At 39.2% G+C, this 21,026-nt stretch overlaps 2 protein-coding genes across 2 annotated transcripts; both read left to right on the top strand.

Annotated features, from left to right (window-relative positions):
• Nucleotides 1–5,832: 5,832 nt before the first annotated feature.
• On the top strand, nucleotides 5,833–6,759 carry LOC101654938 (olfactory receptor 140-like). The gene has a single exon (XM_004708377.1). The coding sequence runs from the start codon at nucleotides 5,833–5,835 to the stop codon at nucleotides 6,757–6,759; it is 927 nt and encodes a 308-aa protein (XP_004708434.1).
• Nucleotides 6,760–17,336: 10,577 nt separating this feature from the next.
• LOC101645650 (olfactory receptor 4C6-like) lies at nucleotides 17,337–18,275 on the top strand. Its single transcript, XM_004708470.2, has one exon. It carries the CDS (start codon nucleotides 17,346–17,348, stop codon nucleotides 18,273–18,275), a length of 930 nt encoding a protein of 309 aa, XP_004708527.1. The 5' UTR covers nucleotides 17,337–17,345.
• The last annotated feature ends 2,751 nt before the right edge of the window (nucleotides 18,276–21,026 follow it).

Genomic DNA, 21,026 nt, shown 5'->3' with positions numbered 1-21,026 from the left:
TCCTCCTTGGAGGTGAGAGACTCTCTACCCACTCCCTGGGAGACATAGCAGCTGACAAGACACATGGACCCACCCTGATGCAGAGACCCATGCCAGAGCTGAGATGTTTCCAAACTCACTGGATCCAAAGACTTTCTACTCACTGGCCTGTGATCTTCTACATGCAACATCATTGCATGTGTTTCATGAATCTGAAGAGGACTTTATAGATTCGTGTCAGACATATGGGCTAATATCGGACTTATGGACTTGGTCTGGACTAGGCTGGGATGTTTTCTCAATGTTCATTTGCTCTTGTATGTAAATCTCTTTCTTATACACATAGGTGTGTCCATGGACTAACACAGTATGCAAAAAGGATTTCTTACAGGTGTGAACAAAATCGTTAAATCTGTCAAATATAAAGTTATCCCTGAACGGGGCTAGTGATTGGTCCATGTTTCATTTCTCTTGATTTCATTTCAGTTTACCCTTTCAGTTTGGAAACTTACGTTACTATATTTCTAGTGCTTCCCACCCACCTCCTACCCACTCTCCTTGGAGTTGTATTCTGGAAATAGACTTTCCTGCTATAGCTTCTGGCACTACTCTTTCAAAAATGTTCCTTCATAGACAACCCTAAATGATTTAACTCTCACTCCATAATTACATTGATGCATTTGCATGGTGGTGTTGCTGAAGGGTTTGAAGATAACATTGAATTCACCAGAAGAATGAAGAAATCAGTCTTAGAGAAAATAAAACTGGAATGATCCTTAGAAATGAGAATGATGAGACTCTGGTGTTCAGACTGACATGTCATCAGGAAAAACATGTTATTAGAAAAGGGTACCTTGTTTGGTAAAGTAGTGGGTTGGTGAAAATGACAGAATTTCTCAAGGAAATAGTTTGGCACAATAGCCATAATGTGATCTTTCATATACCAAAGATCATGAAGATGGTGAAGAACTGGGTAACATTTTATTCACCATGAGTTGGCACCAACTTGGGCATAACTAACAGTAATCACACACTGAATGAGAAGAAAGAAGACGGTATGCATTTGAATTATGATCCTGAGGATATCTAAAGTACTATGGACTATTAAAGAACAAACAAATCTGTCTTGGAACAAGTACAGCTAGAAGGCTCCTTAGAAAAAAGGATGGCGAGATTCCATCTCAGATAATTGGATATGTTATCAGGAAAGACTAAACCAACAGTCACTGCTATCAAGTCAAGGTCAACTCATGGTGACCATAAAGGACAGGGCAGAACTACTCCTTTGAGTTTCCAACGCTTGAGTTCTTCAAAGCAATAGCGGGCCCCATCTTACTTCCATGGAGTGCTGGTTATTTCGAACTGCTGACCTTGCAGTTAGCAGCCAATGCGTAACCATGACACCACTAGAGGCCCTATCAGGAGCGGCCTGTCTTTGGACAAGGACATCATGCTTGGCAATAGACGGGTCCTTAATAAAGAGAACAACCCTTGACAAAATGAACTGACACAGTGGCTACAACAATGGGCTCAAACTTAACAATGACTGTGAGGAGGACGCAGGATTGGGCAGTGTTTCATTCTGTTGCTGAGTCAGACCAACCCTAGGGCACCGAAAAAGCCAGCAATAACCACAAACTTCCCCTTTCTATACTACTTACTCCATGTGGAGTTAACTCGGTAGCTATAAGGGAGTCTAAAGAATATCACTCCCTATAATTCTTGTTATTGAATAGAGTCTGGATGCCGACTTAATGGGTCCTGAAGAATGGTGTTCAATCTTTCATGAAATTGGGCACAATGACCTTGCAGGTACATATTAATTCTAACTGTGTTTATTCATTCCAGAGTTGGAAGACAAAGATGAAGAATTTCTCACAGTGAAAGCTTATGGTCATCCTAGTTCATCAGAGTTGGATAGTTTTCAAATCACCTCAAACTTAGCACCTGCCATCAAAAGCAGCCTAGTATTAAATTCTTTAGTCAAACTCAGTTTAGGCACTTGGCCATAGCTAGCTTTCTTAAATTAATTTCCCACCGTGACACATGATGCTCATAGTGACTGCACTCTCTTGAACCGGTTCAAAAGCTATACTGTACACAATTTATTTTTCTCTTACTTAAAAAAGGCATTGTTTGAACATTGGTATATAAATGTGGCCCTGTATATTTCTGAATGGAATTAAATTCACTGTGTTCTTAAAAATATATTTTTCAAACTTTGGCATTTAATCTTTTTAATCTATGAGTTGTAATACGCTAAAAAGTTATGGCAAAATACCACTTGTGGGAAGAGCAATAAAAGATTAAAGATCCTGGATTCAGGAGGGTTGGCTTCTTTTTCTTTGACCTTGGCAGTTCGTTTCCTGTTTTCCTGTCTTGGTTTTGCTTAATATAAAAGAGGACTATTGAAGACTATACTTAACAGACTACAGAAAATGTATCTATGCATAAATTATTTCTCTATAAATAGTTCAATATATGAAATTCTATTCATCATTATCATAGTAGTCTAATTTCAGAGTCAGAGTAAGGCTCGATTGCTATGCAGAAGTACTGCACCATTTACTCAGCAGGATACCTTGTTTAAAAACTGTTGTAGCTGTTTTGTACCCCAGAGTCAGTTCCTACTCATAGTGACCCTCTGTACTGTAGAACCAAAACACTGCCTGATTTTATACTGCTCTCTCAATTATGGTTATAGTTGAGCCCATTGTTACAGTCCTTGTGTCACTCCATCTTCTTGAGGGATTTCCCCCTTTCACTGATGGTTGCCATACCAAACATGATTCCCTGTTGCCAATATTGGTTTCTCCTGACACACTTCCAAAGTTCGTGAGGGGAAGACTTGTCATTCTTGCCTCTAAGGAGCACCGGACTGTACTTAATCTAGGGAAGATTTGCTTGTTCTGTCACGGCACGTTCAATATTCCTTGCCAACACCTGAACATAAATGCATCTAAAAGTGAGATCATGTAAAGAGCAGCTTGATAAAGAGACACAATTTGACAACAGCAGAAACATCAGATAGTTACATCCCTAAATGTTCATACAATGCCACACATTTAGAAACTGCACACTAACCTAATTTGATATCAAATATTCAAATGTTCAGTGTCTTTTCATTAATTTGTAAGGGGTAAACTCACTATTCTCTTGTCATGATTTGCCTTTGTGTAGATTTAAGGAGAAGATTAAACATTAAAAATGAATTGCTCTAAAAGTTCTCTGATGCCTACTTAGATAGCTGGAAATAATTGGGACACTGGCAAGTTCTGCTAATGATGGTGAAATACCCCTGAGGGCTCATTAGCCAAAGCAAAGAAACTTCACCAGAGTTGCCTACAAACAGGGTATGTAGTAACAGTTTGAAAGCTCAAGAGGAAGGGATTATCCAAAGGTGCCATTTAAAAATCAAAGAAGAGACTTTTTGTAGCTGAGCTGCTGGCTTTTTAAATCTTATAAATTTACTTCTCTTCGGGTGATTTAAAAGTGGCCTGGGGCCCTGGGCATGGAGCTGTGTCAAATAAATTCATAGGTGAGAAAATTTTTTAATAAGTAAACAATGATAGAATTTAAGGTTTGAATGGACCATTAAAGTTTTATGGCCACCTATCAACTCCCACATTCTGAGATTTTACACCTTTACTTTAGCATGCCAAGCATCAAAAAAGTAGAATCAACTAAAACCTGACCAAATAGGAACGATTTGAATTGTTTTCCATGTTTCCAAATACATGCAAATTAGAATCAAATCTATATTCCAATTTTATCTAAATTGGCCCACATAATATTACAAGAAAGTATTTTCCTTTGATACACAATTAAAAAACCACCCTCAACACTCTTGTAAAAATTAGATACCATTCCAATAGGTGGACAATAGTTAATTTTATAATATTTCTAAGGTTACACATTGCATGCACTTTCGATGTGTTCATGAGAATTATACTAGTGTTGAAACTATTTGTACTCCATGGTTTTTTCTTTTAAAAGTGCTTTTCTTTAGAGTTTAATCCTAGGACAAGTATTAATGCATCAAGGAAAAATGAACGGTGATTCATTGTTATAAACCATGCCTTATTTTTACTGTATGAGTAATATTCTTTCATGGGGAGGCTATCTCACAATAAGAGGATTGCAAAGACACTTTTGTACTTCATTTTCACGTAGGTGGAATCTTGGCTAGTGAAAAAACATAGAAACTCTATACCTAGTTATCTTTGAAAGGAAAATAAATACATTCTAGCAGAATAAATCTTGTTTGTTTGTTTTTTTTGGCAGAATAAATTTTACTTTATATTTTCTCTAATCATTTTAAGTCCTGTAATTAGGTTGATTCTATGCATTCTATCGTCCATCTTCCAGCCAGGGGTGATGGATGGCAGAGGTGCTGGGCAGGATAAAGGTGCTGGGCAGGATAAAGAGGATTTTTATAGCAGGAACAGGAAGTCCATAGGAGAATCATTCATCTCATGGATTGATGAATAATGGCTCCCTGTTAATGAAGTACAAGGGGGAGAAATCACTAAAGTAATAATAAGGGCCTCTTTATGTGCATTACAGCGTCTAATAGATATTTATTGAATGAGTTCATATAAAGTAAGTACAGTTTACATGCTTGTATGCATATACAAATATATAAGTATATATATATGTGCATGCATGCATGCCTGGTATTTTATTTATCTGGACAACAATGTACTTGTTTCTCTTTTCAAAGTTACATTTCTATTTTAAAAAATTTGAAAATAAGTGTTACTTTAACTTGACAGAACTTGGGGGACTATATAAAGATGTACGTGTTTATTTGTTAGTTAAAAATCCCAGTTCATGAAGGTTGCAAATATACTTAATGAGATTTAGCAAAATTGTTTGTACAATTTAACTTTATGAAATGAATAAGATTAATTATCCAACATTAAAATTACCTTGAAAATCAAATGACCCGGCAATATATTCTTTCCTGGAGCCAATTAATGTTTCCATATTCACCCTAGAGGGCTACTAGAAATGATTAAACTGGAATGCGGTCTCCTTCCAAGAGTTTTTTCATGTTCCTCATAAAGTAGAGAGTAATGAGACAGAGTTGAAGGACCAGGGCACTTGTGTTCCCAGGTTTATGGACTGGGTATGCATGTGCATTCTGACACACGATTACATAGAAAGTATGCCAATCACTGAAGGTTGATATGTCACTCTGTAAGTGCTAGACATTGCAGACCTCATGGCAGACATATTACTAGGTACAACAGGGAGGTATCCATGAATAGCATGGGTTGTGGTAGGTGCCAGCATGGATATTTCCAACCACTTCCCTAATCTAACTCCCCGTGATACATATTTCTTGACAGGAGATAATGCCTTTCATTTCATCATTTGAGCTGGAGGCACAAAGGAAAATTCTCCTGGCAGAAGAAAAAGCTCCACTTCAAAGCTCCAAGATACGTCTCACAGTTATAGTGACTGTCACAATCCATCTCAGTTACAATGACTGAGCTCACTAAGGGGCAAAGCAGAGCGCAGCGGTCCCATGGGCGTGACGGCAGCATGAGAACCAGTTCTCCACACGTGCAACTGACAGAGTATTTTCCCAGTGAAGGACCTGTCAAATGTTGCCCCGTAGAAGATGCTTCATAGGTGTCAAGAACTAGATGTCTGAACATAAGCCAAATACACATGGAGGAAGTAGGAAAGAATAATTGAAGCAATTCCTGTGGTGAAGGGTGCCAGGGACATGCTTCCTAAGTATGACAACTACCCTATTCAAATGGTCACCCTTCCAGGATTAATGAGGAGACACCTTCATCTTTTCGCAGGTCAGCCGAGTCTCCGCAAGCTATCCCTCCCCCAATGGATCCTCACATGCCTCCCAACAATGTGACTGAATTGATTCTGCTGGGCCTCACGCAGAATCCACTCTTGCAGAAAATACTGTTCGTGGTCTTCCTATGTGTTTTCCTCTTTACCATGCTGGCCAATGTGTTCATTGTCATCACCATCTCTCTCAGCCCCACCCTTTCAGCCCCCATGTATTTCTTTCTCACCTACCTGTCCTTTATAGATGCCTCCTACACCTGCGTGACCACACCCAAAATGATCATCGACCTGCTCTGGCAGAGGAGAACCATCTCCTTGGCTGGCTGCCTGACTCAGCTCTTTGTAGAACACTTCCTAGGTGGGTCAGAGATCATCCTCCTCATAGTGATGGCCTATGATCGCTATGTAGCCATCTGCAAGCCCCTGCACTACACCACCATCATGCGACGGGGCCTCTGCCGGCTCCTGGTGGTGGTCGCCTGGATTGGTGGGATTGTTCACGCCACAGTACAAATTCTCTTCATGATCAACTTGCCCTTCTGCGGCCCCAATACCATCGATCACTTTATGTGCGACCTCTTCCCACTGCTGACGCTGGCCTGCAGAGACACCTACCTGCTTGGCATGGTGGTGGCGGCCAACAGCGGAGCTATGTGCCTGCTCATTCTGTCCATGTTACTCATCTCCTACGTGGTCATTCTGAGATCCCTGAAATCTCATGGCTCCGAAGGGCGACGCAAAGCTCTCTCCACCTGCTGCTCCCATTTCACGGTAGTTGTACTCTTCTTTGTGCCCTGCATATTCACTTACATGCGCCCTGTGGTCACCTACCCAGTGGACAAATTGGTCACTGTGCTTTTTGCCATCTTAACGCCCATGTTAAATCCTATTATTTATACAGTGAGGAATGCAGAGGTGAAACAGGCCATGAGACGCTTGTTGAAGACCAGGGTGACTTAAGAGGAGAGATCTGATCTGTGGTCAACTGTGAGAGTGCAACTGTTGTTGCACTTTTGGTTTTGTCTGTAGTAAGAAAAGTAGGACTCCTAGTGGCATAGTGGCTGACACATTGGTGTGCTATCCACAAAGTAGTCAGTTCGAACCCAGCCGCTGCTCCATAGAAGAAAGGTGAGGCTGTCAACTCTCAAAATGATTTACAGCTTTTGAAACTCAAAAGGACAGTTCTTCTCTGTCTTAGTGAGTCACTATGAATCAGAATTCATTCAGTGGACTTAGTTTGGTCTTTTGGAAGTAACATAGAGGGGAAAAAGTTATATGTAATACACACACACACACGCAAACACACAAAGGCCTGAGAGAATGTTCCAATGTTATTATTCCAAATATGTTATATTTACATTGAATGAAGTTTAAATGATTTAATCTATGTATTAAATAGGTAATTTCAATAGCATATCCCCATTTTACTGAGAAGAAAAAGAAGCCAAAAGAGGATTTATAACTAGTTTGCTTCAGATCACATATCTAAACTCAGCTACAAAGTTTAACTCCAGGTCTTCAATACCTCAATGATCTTCTATTTAAAATAAAGAATGATTTGCTGTGGCATGTTTATGTCTACATATACAGGGCATTTGTTTTCAGTGTCCATAATCTGTTTTATCCTCCAAGAAAGATGATGTGTGTCAGTCTTTCTCTTGCAGCAACATCTATCAGCTCTAATCATTCTTTATGCACATGAATAATACTGGGTCATGCTTCTCCACATGATCTCATGAGTCGAAGTTTATTTGGTGATAACGATCTCATTCATCTTGCTTCTCACCCATGTTTCATTTTTCCAACTCTTTTGTCATCTGGAATTATTCCCTCCTTGATTTGACCAGACAGTGAGGCCAGAACCTGGTATGCTTGTTCTTTTAGGTGAGTGTGTCTCTTTGCTTACACAAGCTTGTCTCTAATTCCTAAGAAAAAGAATCTGGTTCCACAATGTACAGTCCCAGAACATGATACAAATCAGCACCTATAGATTAAGAATGATCAAAGATGAAATTGCTGGTGAGAACTAACTGTTCCCACAGAAGCTAGGCGACACGATTCAGGGTTCACTTTGTGTCATGGCTGTTAGATGAGAGTAAGTCAAGAGCAAGTATAAACGAAGTATTGAGCACATGCCTTTTCTATTGTAGAAAAAATGAAAGTATTTTTAAGAAAGAAATCAAAGTAATGACCGTCTTAGGGAAATATCAGATGCCAAGAAGAGGGGATGAGAAGACTACTAACTTATAAAGTATAAATTATTAAAAGAAAACTTGGAAGGTATAAAAACGTAAGGAAGCATGAGACAGTCTGACATTTTCATGGAATGGAGTCTTGTTGCTTTGGGAATAATGCTAAAGAATTAGATACTCTTTTGTACTAATCATGAAGAATCTTGTGTGTGGGCCAATTTTCATCTGATTATTTATGGCTATTAAATATAAAACCACTTAAAAGAAATTATGCATATTGTCTAAAAATTAATACCAAAATCAAAACCAAACTTGCTGCCATTGATTCTATTCTGACTTATGGTCTCCCTATAGCACAGGGTAGTACTACTCCAGTGAGTTCCCAAGGCTGCACTGGTGGTTCTGAACTGTTGATCTTGCAGTTGGTTGCTAAAAGCGTAACCCACCAGGTATCCCCAATACGACTATCATGTATCATATATAATTTTTTGTGAAAAGATGAATTGATATAATTTGGGAAAATATTACAAACAAACAAACAAACAAACAAAAACCCCATTTAGAAACATGTCATACCTCCATAATAAAAACCAAGAAACAGATATTCAAATTAATAAATGGACAAAGGACATGAGAAGTTCATCAACAATGACATCCAGATGGTTAACAAGCATCGGAGAAAATGCTCACAATTGTTAGCCATCTGGAAGATGCAAATCAAAACAATGATGAGATACTACCTTATACTAACATTGACAGCCCAATTAAAAGCACCAACATCAACAACAAGTGCTAGAGAGAGCACAGAAAGAATAGAACTCTCAGGCATTGCTGGTGTGTACATCCATTATGGAAAGTAATATGGTACTACCTCAAACAATTGGGGATAGAAATTCCATACAATCCTGTAATACACCTGCTGGGTATATATCCTAAAGAATAGCCATAATGTGGACAGGCACATGCACTTCCATGTTCAACAAAGCCCTGTTCACAATAACAAGAAGTTGGGAAAAGCTGAAATGCCCATCAGTAGAAGAATGGACAAAGAAACATTGGTACATACACCCAATGGAATAATATGCATCACTGAAAAATAATTATGGGATCACAAAAAACCTTGTGACATGGATGGACCTGGAGAACATTATGCTGAGAGGAATTAGTTAATCACAAAAGGAACAAATGCTGTATGAGACCACTACCATACCAGAGGGAACAGACTGGAGATCCCCAAAGGATGAGCTGAGGAAGCAATGGACTAGAAAGTTGGCAAGTATTAAGTTGGTTGAAAGGGAAGATGGAGCTCCATAAGGGAGAGAAGAGAAATTGGGGGTGCGGTGGGGGTGGGTCTGTGTAGTGGTATTGGTAAGTGGTCTGTACTGTATTGGTAAGTGGTCTGTACTGTTGAATGAAAAGTTCATGATCTGAAATGGAAACCCATCGCCTACCTCCAACCTAATTCACAATAAAACAAATTCATGAGAAAACAAAAAATGATTCCACTGGACTCCCTTTCCATCAAGGTGATTCCAGTTTCCAGTGACCCTATAAAGGGTGTCCAAGGCTATTCATATTCATGGGAACAGATGATGTCTTCTTCCTTACACAGAGCAACTGGTGAGTTTGGATGCTGAAACAGAGGTCAATTAGCTTCCCTAGCAATGTGATTAAGTCTCCTTCAATAATCAGGTGAAGTGATAGAAAAATGCAGTTGCAGTACTTGCTAGATGATCAAGAAGAATCAGACAGATTGCCTTTAAAAAAAATAAAGAGTTCTACATTATCAAGTAGATAGAGCATTGTGTGGTCCTTCTGTTCCTGATGGCTACAGCTAAGTTCTGGAGTAACTAATGGAATGACTAATACTATGATAAGGAGCCCTGGTGGGTCGTGCATTGGGCTGTTTATTTACCAAATGGCCAGCAGTTCAAAACAACCAGCTGTTTAGAGGGAGAAAGATGTGAGTTTACATGCCTACAAAGAGTTAGCATTTCAGAGACCCATTGGGGCCAATCTACTTTGTCCTGTGCAGTCACTATGAGTCAGAATGGACTCGCTGGCAGTGAGACTACTATGAGCCAGTTTTGTACTTCTTGATAATCAGCATGGCCTGGCTCCAGTGACTTAGCCCCTGGGAGCAAATGATCACTTCAGGGGTGAATGGAGAGTCATTGCATAGTGATTAGCATCCCAGTCAGTAGAGACCCAACCTCAAAGGGATGTGATTGCAATGACGCAAGCTGTCACATTTCCAGTATTTGGAAATGGAACTCTGCCCACAGGTCCATTACCCAAAGGAGGTCATCTTATTCATGGTGTTTCTTCCAAGATACATAATGCAAGCTGCTTTGAGATTAAGTTTAAATACAACAAGATGATATGCACAATTTCTTAAATGGTTTTGGCACAGTTTTCCTGGCTGCCTTTTTGACCTTTAAATTATTCTGCTAACCACACACGTTGTTTGCTATTTAAGCCCTCAGGTAGTGAAAGCATCTGTTTCAAATTTATCTTGAAAACTCTTAGACGGTCTACCCGTGACTGTCGAAGTCTATCCAAATAATCGCACACTATGTGACAATCGTTTGTTTCCTGTGTAGGTCTTGATTTACTTGACTCTAAATGGGAAACCAAGTTGAAACCCTCAGTTGCATCTCTGTCGTGATTGTAGCTCTTTTATAACCAGCTTCATGTAAGTAAAGTCCTGGATGGAGTCAGCCCTTTGGTTACTCTGACCTGATGCTGGAAAGATGATATGGAGAGTCTCCTCTCTGCTGTAGTCTCAGACCATTGGGTCACAGGGGGAATGGCTGACTTCCCCGAGCCACAGAACACACACCACAGTGAGCTCCGGAGGCAGCCTTAAAAACCTAAGCACTAAACATGTTCCTATTAATTTGAGTTGTTATTTTGAAATTGCTGAAATAATTGAATAACTTAAAGACACACATAATTACACTTAAATGTGTTAATAATTTCCTTCTTTGTTTTATTTGTTACACAAATTGAAACCTCAGGGTGGAACATCTTCAGCTATCGGTAATTTTTAACTTGATTTGCTTTCATTCTTTTTGGCACATTGTCAAAAGGTAAGTGTCTTAGGATTATCAAATAAAAGAGCATGTATAGAAGAGAATATGCATATTTGCTTTGGAGATGAACTTGAAAAGAGCAGAGGGAATATCTGGTATAATGAAGATAGCTTTAGAAACGTTTTCCTTTTCCCTTCTTTCATTCTATACTATTTCAATCTCCTGTAAATGTATATTTAAAATCATTTGCATGTTTACTATATTTGCCTATGTTTGTTTTAATACATATTATATTTAAATACATAAGAGAGTGTGTGAATTTTCATATACGTGTACTTGCCATTGACTTGATTCTGACTCATGGTGACCTTATAGGGCAGAATAGAACTTCCCCATAAGGTTTCCTAGGTTATAATCTTTTAGGAAACAGATAACGACATCTTTAGCCTATTGGGATATTGGTAGTTTTAAAACTTGTCCATTAGCAGCTGAGAAGCTGAGCATTATACCACCAGAGCACTCTCTCTGTATCTATAGCTATATATATATATATATTTATCCTATCTACATTGATATGTGGTCATGTGTATCTAGATGCTATATATACATGAGGGTGTACCGCTCCCCCACAAAAAACACAACAAAAACCCACGGAATTGTGCTGGGGACAGTGGAGCTTTCGTGGTAGGCTTTTTCCCGCTACATGAACATTGAGAAACTTGTCCTGAGTCAGTGCACCAGTGACATCATTTGGGAAGGTTGTTCTCTCTGGCCACAGTGAATTATTTTCACAAAAGCAGTTTCGCTCACACTCATTCTTTTGGTGTGATGGCTTATTTAAGAGAACAGTGTGCCCTGTGAAATTTTGTTTCCTGCTTGGGAGAAATGCCCCAGAACCTGCTGGATGTTGAAGAGAGCTTACAAAGACAGAGCTATGGAAAAACGCAAGTGTGCGAGTGGTTTCCTCATTTCGCAAAGGTCAAATGCCCATTGATGACAAATCTCATTCTGGATGTCTGTCAGCTTCCAGAATGGACAATAATGTCAGCTTATAGTGCATTTGGAGCTTGTTCCATCCTATCAGACTGTTAATAAAGCTTTTTCTATTTAGAGATTCTGAAAAGATTGCGTAATCATGTGACCAAAAAAGGCCTGATTTGTGGCAGGTAGGTTACTGGTTTTGCCACCAGGACAATGCACCTGCTCACACAGCCATCTCAGTGCACCAGTTTTGGCAAAAATCAACATGTCTCTCTTGCCTCACATACCTTACCCACCTGACTTCTCTCTGTGTGACTTCTTTTTGTTTCTGCAAATGAAGAGGGACATGAAAGGAAAGTGATTTGATGATGTAAAAGAGGTGAAGAAAAAAATGAAGGAGGTGCTGTGAGCCATTCAAACAGATAAGTTTGAAAAATCTTTCGAAAAATGGAATCACAGATTCGACAAATGTATTAAGTGTGATGGAGAGTATTTTGAAGGTGATAAGGTTGCTTTGTAAAAAAATTTAAATTCATAGCTTTGAAAAAAATTCCTTTTTTTGGATACTCCCCGAATATCTAACTATATATATTTTCCAAATATACATACAAACATATCTGTATTTACAAAAGTTCATAAAACTATTTATTTTTAATTCCATTTTCCTTTTAGATATTTTTTAGGTTACTTTAAATTTCTGATTTTAATTGCTAATGTAATGTTGAGGTGAACTCAATACAATTTATTTATAATATAAAAACCTACACAACTCTCTGTGAGCATTCTGCTCACGGAGTTGGGCCTGGTGTGTTATGGGTGATGCATGCGATTTTCTTAGGAACAAGGTAGAGATGTTAAAAAAAAGTAATAAAAATGATAATAAACTTCCCCTTCCTTCAATCGTATTCCAAATACATATTAATTTTTGTATGTACAATGGTATAGTGGTAGCTTCCACTCTATAAAAGTGCTTCTGGAGATAATTCCATCTCTATTAGCTAGTCCTCATCTCTCAAGAAAATCATGAAGAATTAGCAAGACTTATTGGCAGAAATAGTCCCTTAGACAGCCTTTATTAAGATGTGTATATGTAAGGCACAGACCTTCTAAAAAAACCAAGGCCACTAATTGCTCATTAAAAATGATAACCCAGGGACCCTCACCAAAGCATTTGCTTGCATCTTCTTGTTATCCAGGATTTCATGGGAGACATAATTTATCTCCATAAGGAGTCCAGACACAGGAAACATACATCAGCTATAAAGCAGGCTTCCAGGATTCAAATTGAGAATGCTACTTACTTACTTACTGCTATATTTTGAGCAATTTGATTTTTTTTTGCTCTTTCTCAAGCATCAACTATGCTTCCTGTGTGACAGATATAAGAATAAAATAAGATAATTTGTATATTGTGCTAGCAAAGCACAAAAATTTAGATGCTTAAAATACATTCTTACTCATGGTAACTAGCTATGGATAACTATGCATAGATAATATCTTTCAACATATTAAATTATATTTAATCTAGCTTTATTTGGACATCAATAATACATTTATCATCTACATTGTCAATGAAATCCATCTAAAGGATGTCTGCATTAATGGAAATTAAGTGAAATGTTATTTTTCACCTTTAGCTTATTGAATATGACCAAGATTGATAATATATACTGCTAGCAAGCTTGCAGAGAAAATGAGTCTTCAATCTAGTGCAGATGGGAATAAAACAGAGAATAATGTGACAGCAAAGAAGCCCTGGAGGCACAGTGGATTAAGTATTGGGAAGCAGTTTGACCCCACCCTACTGCTCTGTGACAGAAAGAATTGCTAGAATGCTTCCAGAAATATTTACAGCCTTAGGAACCCTATGGGATTGTTCTATGCTGCTCTATAGGATCACCCTGAGTCAGAAATGACTTTCCAGCAAGGACTTTTAACATTAGAGAGTCAATCATTTAAAAAATGCATGCACACTCTTTGTCTTGAAGATGGTATTTCTAAGGATTTCTCCAATAAAAAAATAAAAATAGTAAGTAAAGGTATCTGTAAAGTGATGTTCATTGCAGGATTGTGCAGACTATAGAATATTAGAAACACCATGGATGTTCAGCGACATATTCAGAAAGACTGTTGGGAAGGGAGTCTAATGTAGTGAGGCTTGATTGAGGAGTGATGGCACATTTGTTGATAGCAAGGGACATGGGCAGAGACAGGAGGAAGTAGAAGCATATAAGAGTGAAAATTGAACATGATGCGTATTGGAGCAGTGCTCCCTAAAGCATCAGATGCCCTTTAGTTCCTTTGGTCATCACAGCACCACTGCCAGCAGGACACTGAATTGTTAGATGGGTTGTAGAGCATTGGTGATGAGCCCCTTCTCTCTACCAGAAGTCTGTAAGGGTGTTTCGCAAGTTCCAAGGCATCACCCACTGCTTCACAAAACCAGATGGAGTTTTCAGAAAACCATAAGAATGGTTTGTATCTCATGGACTCGATGGCAGCAGGTTATTTGGGGTTTGAATCCTGATTTCCAAGAATGTGTTCTTTCTAATTAGAGCTATTCAAGAAATTTTGAATGATTTGGACTGAAGATTTTTGAAAAGTTTGGATTGGTCTATATTGTAGAGGTGGAAAGAGCGTCCTGAGTTGTCTCCTTTGTTTAGTGAAGGTCAGGGGTGATATTAAGATTGGGTCACTTAGCATTTAGGGGACGCAGGATTTAAAAGCCCATTTATAGTAATGCCTTCAGTGGCCCAATCAAGTGACAGCCTTTGCTCAAGCACCCCGAGTAAAGGGAATTTTTCTTCCTTCAGAATTAGTCAGTGTTTTTACCATATCCTTTGTTCTTTCCTGCAGAGGTCATTGCTAGTAGGGTCGTAGGATCACTTCTTTGTTGGTAGAATGGAATAGGTGGGCATTTCTGCTATGAGGAAAAAAAGAGAAAAAAGATTATCTGGATTCCTAAATCTCCACTCTTGTTAGATGACATGCTAAAGGTCTTTAGAGTCTATTTCCTCATTCTCAACATGGATGGGATTTTTGACAGTGCTCATCCCATTGGATGTGGAGGAAAATGAGTTCATGTATTCCTAGTACCTGGTTAGCATATAGTAAATAAATGTCATATGAGTTGAGTCTTGGAGACCTGGAGTGTTCTTTAGGAACTGTTGTTCTATTGGACAGTACCTCTTCATAAGAAAGAAGGGAGAGAATGATATGAAGTTTGTCTACATGCAAGGAAGGTGTCAATTAGCTTTGAATCAGGTTCTTTCTGGAACAGAGAAAGATAATAAGATTTTACTCTCTAATTGACTCATCTGAGCAATTATTAGAAACCATGAGAAATTAGTAATTCAAAGGTCCAGGGTTAGATCATTGATGTAGATAATTGATGTATATAATTAGAATATGTTATTTACTGTAGAATTGTCTTATTAAGTGTAGGAAGCATACATCTATCTCACTGTATTGTTTGGAAAATGGAATTATATCATGAAACAGCATATAGTATATATATATATACAGTATATAGTATATACATACTAAGCATTTGATAGTAGCATAAAAGAAGCAGTATGCATTTTTCATAGAATTGATTTTGAAACCAGAAAAACTTGTATTTTAATTTTACTTTAGCATTTACTAGTTGTGTGGCCTTGGTGTCATTTTGCTTCACTTCTCTAAATCTCATGATCTTCTCTGTAAAATGAGGAAAATAGCTCACAGGATATCCCACTGTCTCAGACAAGGTATGTATTCACTTAGTACTTTTAGCAATACATGATGAGATTAATTGGTCCAATGAACAATAACATTATCAACAGAGAAGAGGCTGAAATTGTCAAGAATTTCATGTTACTTGGATCCATGAACAAATCCCATGGAAATAGCAGTCAAGAAATCAAACAAATTTACCAATTGCATAGGACAAATCTGCTTTGAAATACCTATTTAAAAATGTCAAAAACATGTTTCCTTGAGAAATAAGGTTGCACCTTATCCAAGCCTTAATATTTCCCATTGTCTCACATGCATGTGAAAATTAGATGATGAAGACTAGATGCATTTGAATTATGGTGTTGGCCTATAGAACATAGAATATTCCATGGACTGGAATAAGAAAGAATAAATCAGCAAGAACGTTACTTAGAAGTGAGAATGGTGAGACATTGTGCCATGCACTTTGGTCTTGTAATCAGGAGGGCCCATGCTCTGAACAAACAGGACTTCATGATTAGAAAACTAGAAGGTCAGCTGAGAAGAGAAATCTCTTCGGCGATAGGAATTGACAATGGGCCCAAATAGTCATGATTGTGTGGATGGTACCAGACCGGAGAGGGTTTTATTCTGTAGTATATAAAGTTATTGAGTGAAAACTGGTTCATTAAAAAAAAACCCTGACAAACAATAATGATATAAACGACAACTAAACCAGTTTGAAAATGAAGAAATGTAGATCGGAGCACAGAATTGGCCTTAATAAATAGAGAGTGCTTGATTGTAGGTTTTTCAACTAGCACAACTAGGTGCTCAATAAATATGAGAAAGAAATGAATCAATGTTCATAGGAAATTTTCTCAAGTCCTGGGTGTTGCTAGTGATGAATGAAGGCTGCCATCTTTGATTGGTTGTGAAGAGGCTGAGGTAGGAGATTGTGTGCAGTTGGTTTATTTTGGAAAACAGAACAGAGGAACAGGGTAGAGTAAAATAGGGATTGAAAAAGAAGGCCAACCAAGATTGTGTTAAGCTGGTTACTATTTATCCACTAGTTCCTATATCCTACTGGTCAAAGATTCACTATGGGATGTGAACTCCTTCATATTTCTAAGTGTGCGTTTACATCAAGATGATGTAGAAGGGTCTCCTATCTATCTTAAACAGCAAGTACAAGGACAGAATGAGCTGTTGTTGGGTGATCTGTAGGATCAGGCGACTGTCAGGCCTCTAAGTGCAAACAGATGTCTGTCATTGCAATAGTTGGAGAGCTAGGTCACAAAAACATATCTGGCACGCTAAGTAATTACCACTTATAAATAATATTAATTTATCATGTTGCATATCCTGTGACTAATATGGAATAACAAAGATAGTCAAATGCATAGGTATTGAGGTGGAATAGTGGTTACCAGATCAGGAGGGAGGGGAAACAATTATTAGGAAGCATTGCATTTTTATTTATGGTATGGCACATTTGGCAAGAAATATAAGTGGTTGCCCAACATGTATGATACGATTGATTCCCTTGAATTATAGACATGAAAAATATTTTTACTATAAAGAACTTTCTCTTGCAGGTTTTCCAGCTCAGAGCTATGTGCTCCACTTTAGCCCAGAGTAAATGGAGAAGCCAAACAATGTGACTGAATTCATTCTTTTGGGCATTACAAAGAACCCAGAGCTGCGGAAAATATTATCGGCTGTGTTTCTAGTCATGTATGTGGCCACCGTGTTTGGGAACCTACTCATTGTGGTCACTATGACGGCAAGTCAGAGCCTGAGGTCACCTATGTACTTTTTCCTTACTTCCTTGTCCCTCATGGATGCCACCTATTCTTCTGTCATCGCCCCGAAGTTGATTGTAGACTCCCTCTCTGAGAGCACTACCATCTCCCTGGCAGGCTGCATGACCCAGCTCTTTGCAGAACATTTCTTTGGTGGGGTGGGGATCATCCTTCTCATTGTGATGGCCTATGACCGCTATGTGGCCATCTGTAAGCCCTTGCACTACATGACCATCATGAGTCCTCGAGTGTGCTGCCTTTTGCTCGGGGGGGCCTGGATCGGGGGCTCAGTGCATGCAACAATACAGCTTCTCTTCATGTACCAAATACCCTTCTGTGGTCCCAATATCATTGATCACTTTATGTGTGATTTATTTCCATTGTTGAAACTGGCCTGCATGGACACTCATTTCCTGGGCCTGTTGGTCATCCTCAATAGTGGGGTGATGTGTGTAACCATTTTCTTCATCCTCATCATCTCCTACATGGTGATTCTATGCTCTCTGAAGTCTTGCAGCTCTGAAGGGCGGCGTAAAGCCCTCTCGACCTGTGGCTCCCACCTTATGGTGGTCATCTTGTTCTTTGTGCCATGCATTTTCTTGTACATGAGACCTGTGGCTACGTACCCCATAGACAAAGCAATGGCTGTGTCCTTTACCATGGTTGCGCCCATGTTAAATCCCTTGATTTACACCCTGAGGAACGCAGAGGTGAAAAATGCCATGAAGAAACTTTGGCTGAGACAACAAACTGTGGGTGGACACTAGCTTCCATGTCAGCAACAGATGTTTTGGGTTTTTTAAATAAAAGCAACAGGCTTAGTGAGGTCTCACCATCTCTTTCACGCCAATCTCTGCTTACACAATGCTCAGAAGCATCTTTAAACACACAAATCCACTCTAGGTATTATCGTGCTCTGCCTAACACAATGCCGCCTACTTCCCTATACATTTTTAGCCCACTCTCTTTTCCACAGGACTTCAGTCACATCCTTCTTTTCTTCCTTAAGCTACTTTTGGACAACCCAAGCCTTTCCCAGTTCCAAACTTCCAGTTTCGCCCTTCTTTCTGCTGGAATCTCTCCCAAATTCTTTTGATCCGGGGATCCCTCGCCTTTTTGCCCCTTCCTTTTTCAAATGGTCACCTACCACCTTAGCAATTCGAGTACTTTCCTCCAGTATTTCTCTCAGTTATCTTTTTTCTACCTCATCATTCATTTATATTCTTAAGATACATTCAATACTTACTTTATAAATAAATATGTATACTTTTATTTTCCCTGCTTCGTCCACCAGACTGTTAGGGAGGGGTTGTGTCCATCCATTCTTCCTGTAAACACCATGGCTCAAACACTCCTAGTCACCGTGGAGTCAATTCGGACTCATGTGACCTCAAATATGTCAGAATAGAACTGCGAAGTCCATCTTTTGGACCCTCAGGTCCCTGTGCATTGACCCTCCCTGATCTAGTAGATAGCTGTGGTAACAGAGGGGCAGCAGGGGCCACTGGAATCAGCAGAACCAAGATCCGGAGCCTGAGACTTCCTCAGGAAGGCCTGAAGACTTCCTGGCCTATGGAGCAATTAAAACGGAGTGGCTTTTTCCAGGGGCTGTCTTGTGGAATGGAGTGCCTTCCACGCACTTCATTCGGGGAGCTAAGCTTGCTAGCCTATGGAGCAAGAGCTCAGTGCCTTTGGGTTGAGACTGATGGTAGAGTGGTATGCCCTTTGGACATTGATTGGCAGAGCTGAAGTGTTTTGTAATTTTACCTGAGCAGGCAGGGCACAAGTCAGACTAAGAAAGTGAAAGCCAGAGAGAGGCCTGCCTGAGGACACAAAAGACAAGAAGCTGTCCTAATTGAATAACTATTATTTTCCTAATCATTTGTCATCTTAATTATAATCAGTTAACTCCTTTATTAAATACCATGATTGTGAAAATCATCTGTGAGTTCCTGTGGCCATTGCAAGGAATTATTGAACCCAGCTGACAAGTATAGAGTGCTGTGGGAAGGACTAGTTGGTGTCAAAGTTGTTTAGAGGTGTAGAGCATGTCTGATGTCAGAATTAGTTGGAGGGTGGGGCATGCTCACCTCAGCACCATAGAAACAGACCTTGAGTGGCTGACACTGATGAGTTTTCTTCTTCCTCCTGCTATTGGAGATCAGAAGCCACATGCACATCACACTTCTTTTGGGCATTAATGCCTCATTAAAATTTTCTTCTAAAAATCACTAGTGAGAGCTGATATCAAGGAGTTCAAGAAGGAAAAAATGTTTTGAAATTGATTTTGGTAGCAATTGTACAATACTGGTTTATGTGATTGAACTATGGAATAACATGATGTCTGAATTAGCTCCCAATAAAATGGTTTGGAAAATAAATAAATAAAGATCACTACTGACTTCTGCATCATTAAATTTAACAGAAATTGCATAATTCCCATCTTATGTCTATTGATAGCATTTATCCTACTTGATCTCTCCCTCTTCATATACTCTCCTTATATGACTAACAGAAGACACAAACAAACAACAATAACAACCTGCTGTAGAACTGAATCTCACTCATAGCAACCCTATTCAGGGCTTCTAAGACAATAAATCTTCATGGGAGGAGAAGCCTCATTTTCCTTCCACAGAGTGACTTGTTGATTTGAGCCACTGACTTTGAAGTTAGAATTCCAACATGTAACCCAATGTTACTAAATTAATCTCAGACTTCTTCTTTGAGGTTGAGGCCTGGACATCCAACTACTTCCTTCCCATTCCCACCTGAATGACACAGAACAAGTCCAAATCCGTATTCCTGGTTCTATTTCTACCCACACACAGACTCAAGGATGTGAGGGCGACCTGGCTGTGCCATCTGCCACCACATTGATCACCAGGGTTGTTGACTATTCTGGCTGGTTATGTGGGTGTCCCCTTCCTCCCTCAATGCTCCATGTGTGTCCCCCCGAAAGCTGCACTCTCCACTGAAGAAGCCAACCTTCCCTGATAGGAGCACTGTCTTTTGGTCAAGGGTATATGAGTAGCTGCACTCCCTGCTAGAACTTCGAAACAAGTCCCCCAAACAGACTCAACTCATGTTGTTCTCCGTCTTGACTGATGGCACATTTTTTCTACTTGCTTTTCTCAGATCATACATTCACTCTATCAGAGAGTCCTGTTGCCTTTAACTTTAACATAGATCCCAAATGCAAGAGTTTCATCATTTTTAGAGTTGTCACCTAATTCTGAACCATGATCATGTTTCAACCCATTTGCTACAATAGACTCTTACCTAGTGTCCCTGCTTTTACCTATGTATCCTTTGACTCAATTATGGACCCTCAGCACATTAGCTATAATTATTATTTAAATTCACAAGTTAGAACATATCATGGCTTTGCTCTATTTTAATGGCAATGGCTCTCTCTGTTACTCAGGGTAAATGCTAAAACCCACCATTGTTTAAGTTCAGGCAGCAGTAATCTTGCTACTCTACCATCTTTCTGAACTCTTTTCTATGGCTGACTA

Source organism: Echinops telfairi, unplaced genomic scaffold (genome assembly GCF_000313985.2).
Source record: "Echinops telfairi isolate 266 unplaced genomic scaffold, ASM31398v2 ScPeMD7_60;HRSCAF=208, whole genome shotgun sequence".
In the NCBI taxonomy this organism is placed as follows: domain Eukaryota; kingdom Metazoa; phylum Chordata; class Mammalia; order Afrosoricida; family Tenrecidae; genus Echinops; species Echinops telfairi.
This window is presented reverse-complemented; position numbering and strand designations above follow the sequence as displayed.

Bases quoted from the DNA above. Each gene is read 5' to 3' on its own strand.
- LOC101654938 (XM_004708377.1), top strand. From the start codon at position 5,833: ATGGATCCTCACATGCCTCCCAACAATGTGACTGAATTGATTCTGCTG.
- LOC101645650 (XM_004708470.2), top strand. From the start codon at position 17,346: ATGGAGAAGCCAAACAATGTGACTGAATTCATTCTTTTGGGCATTACA.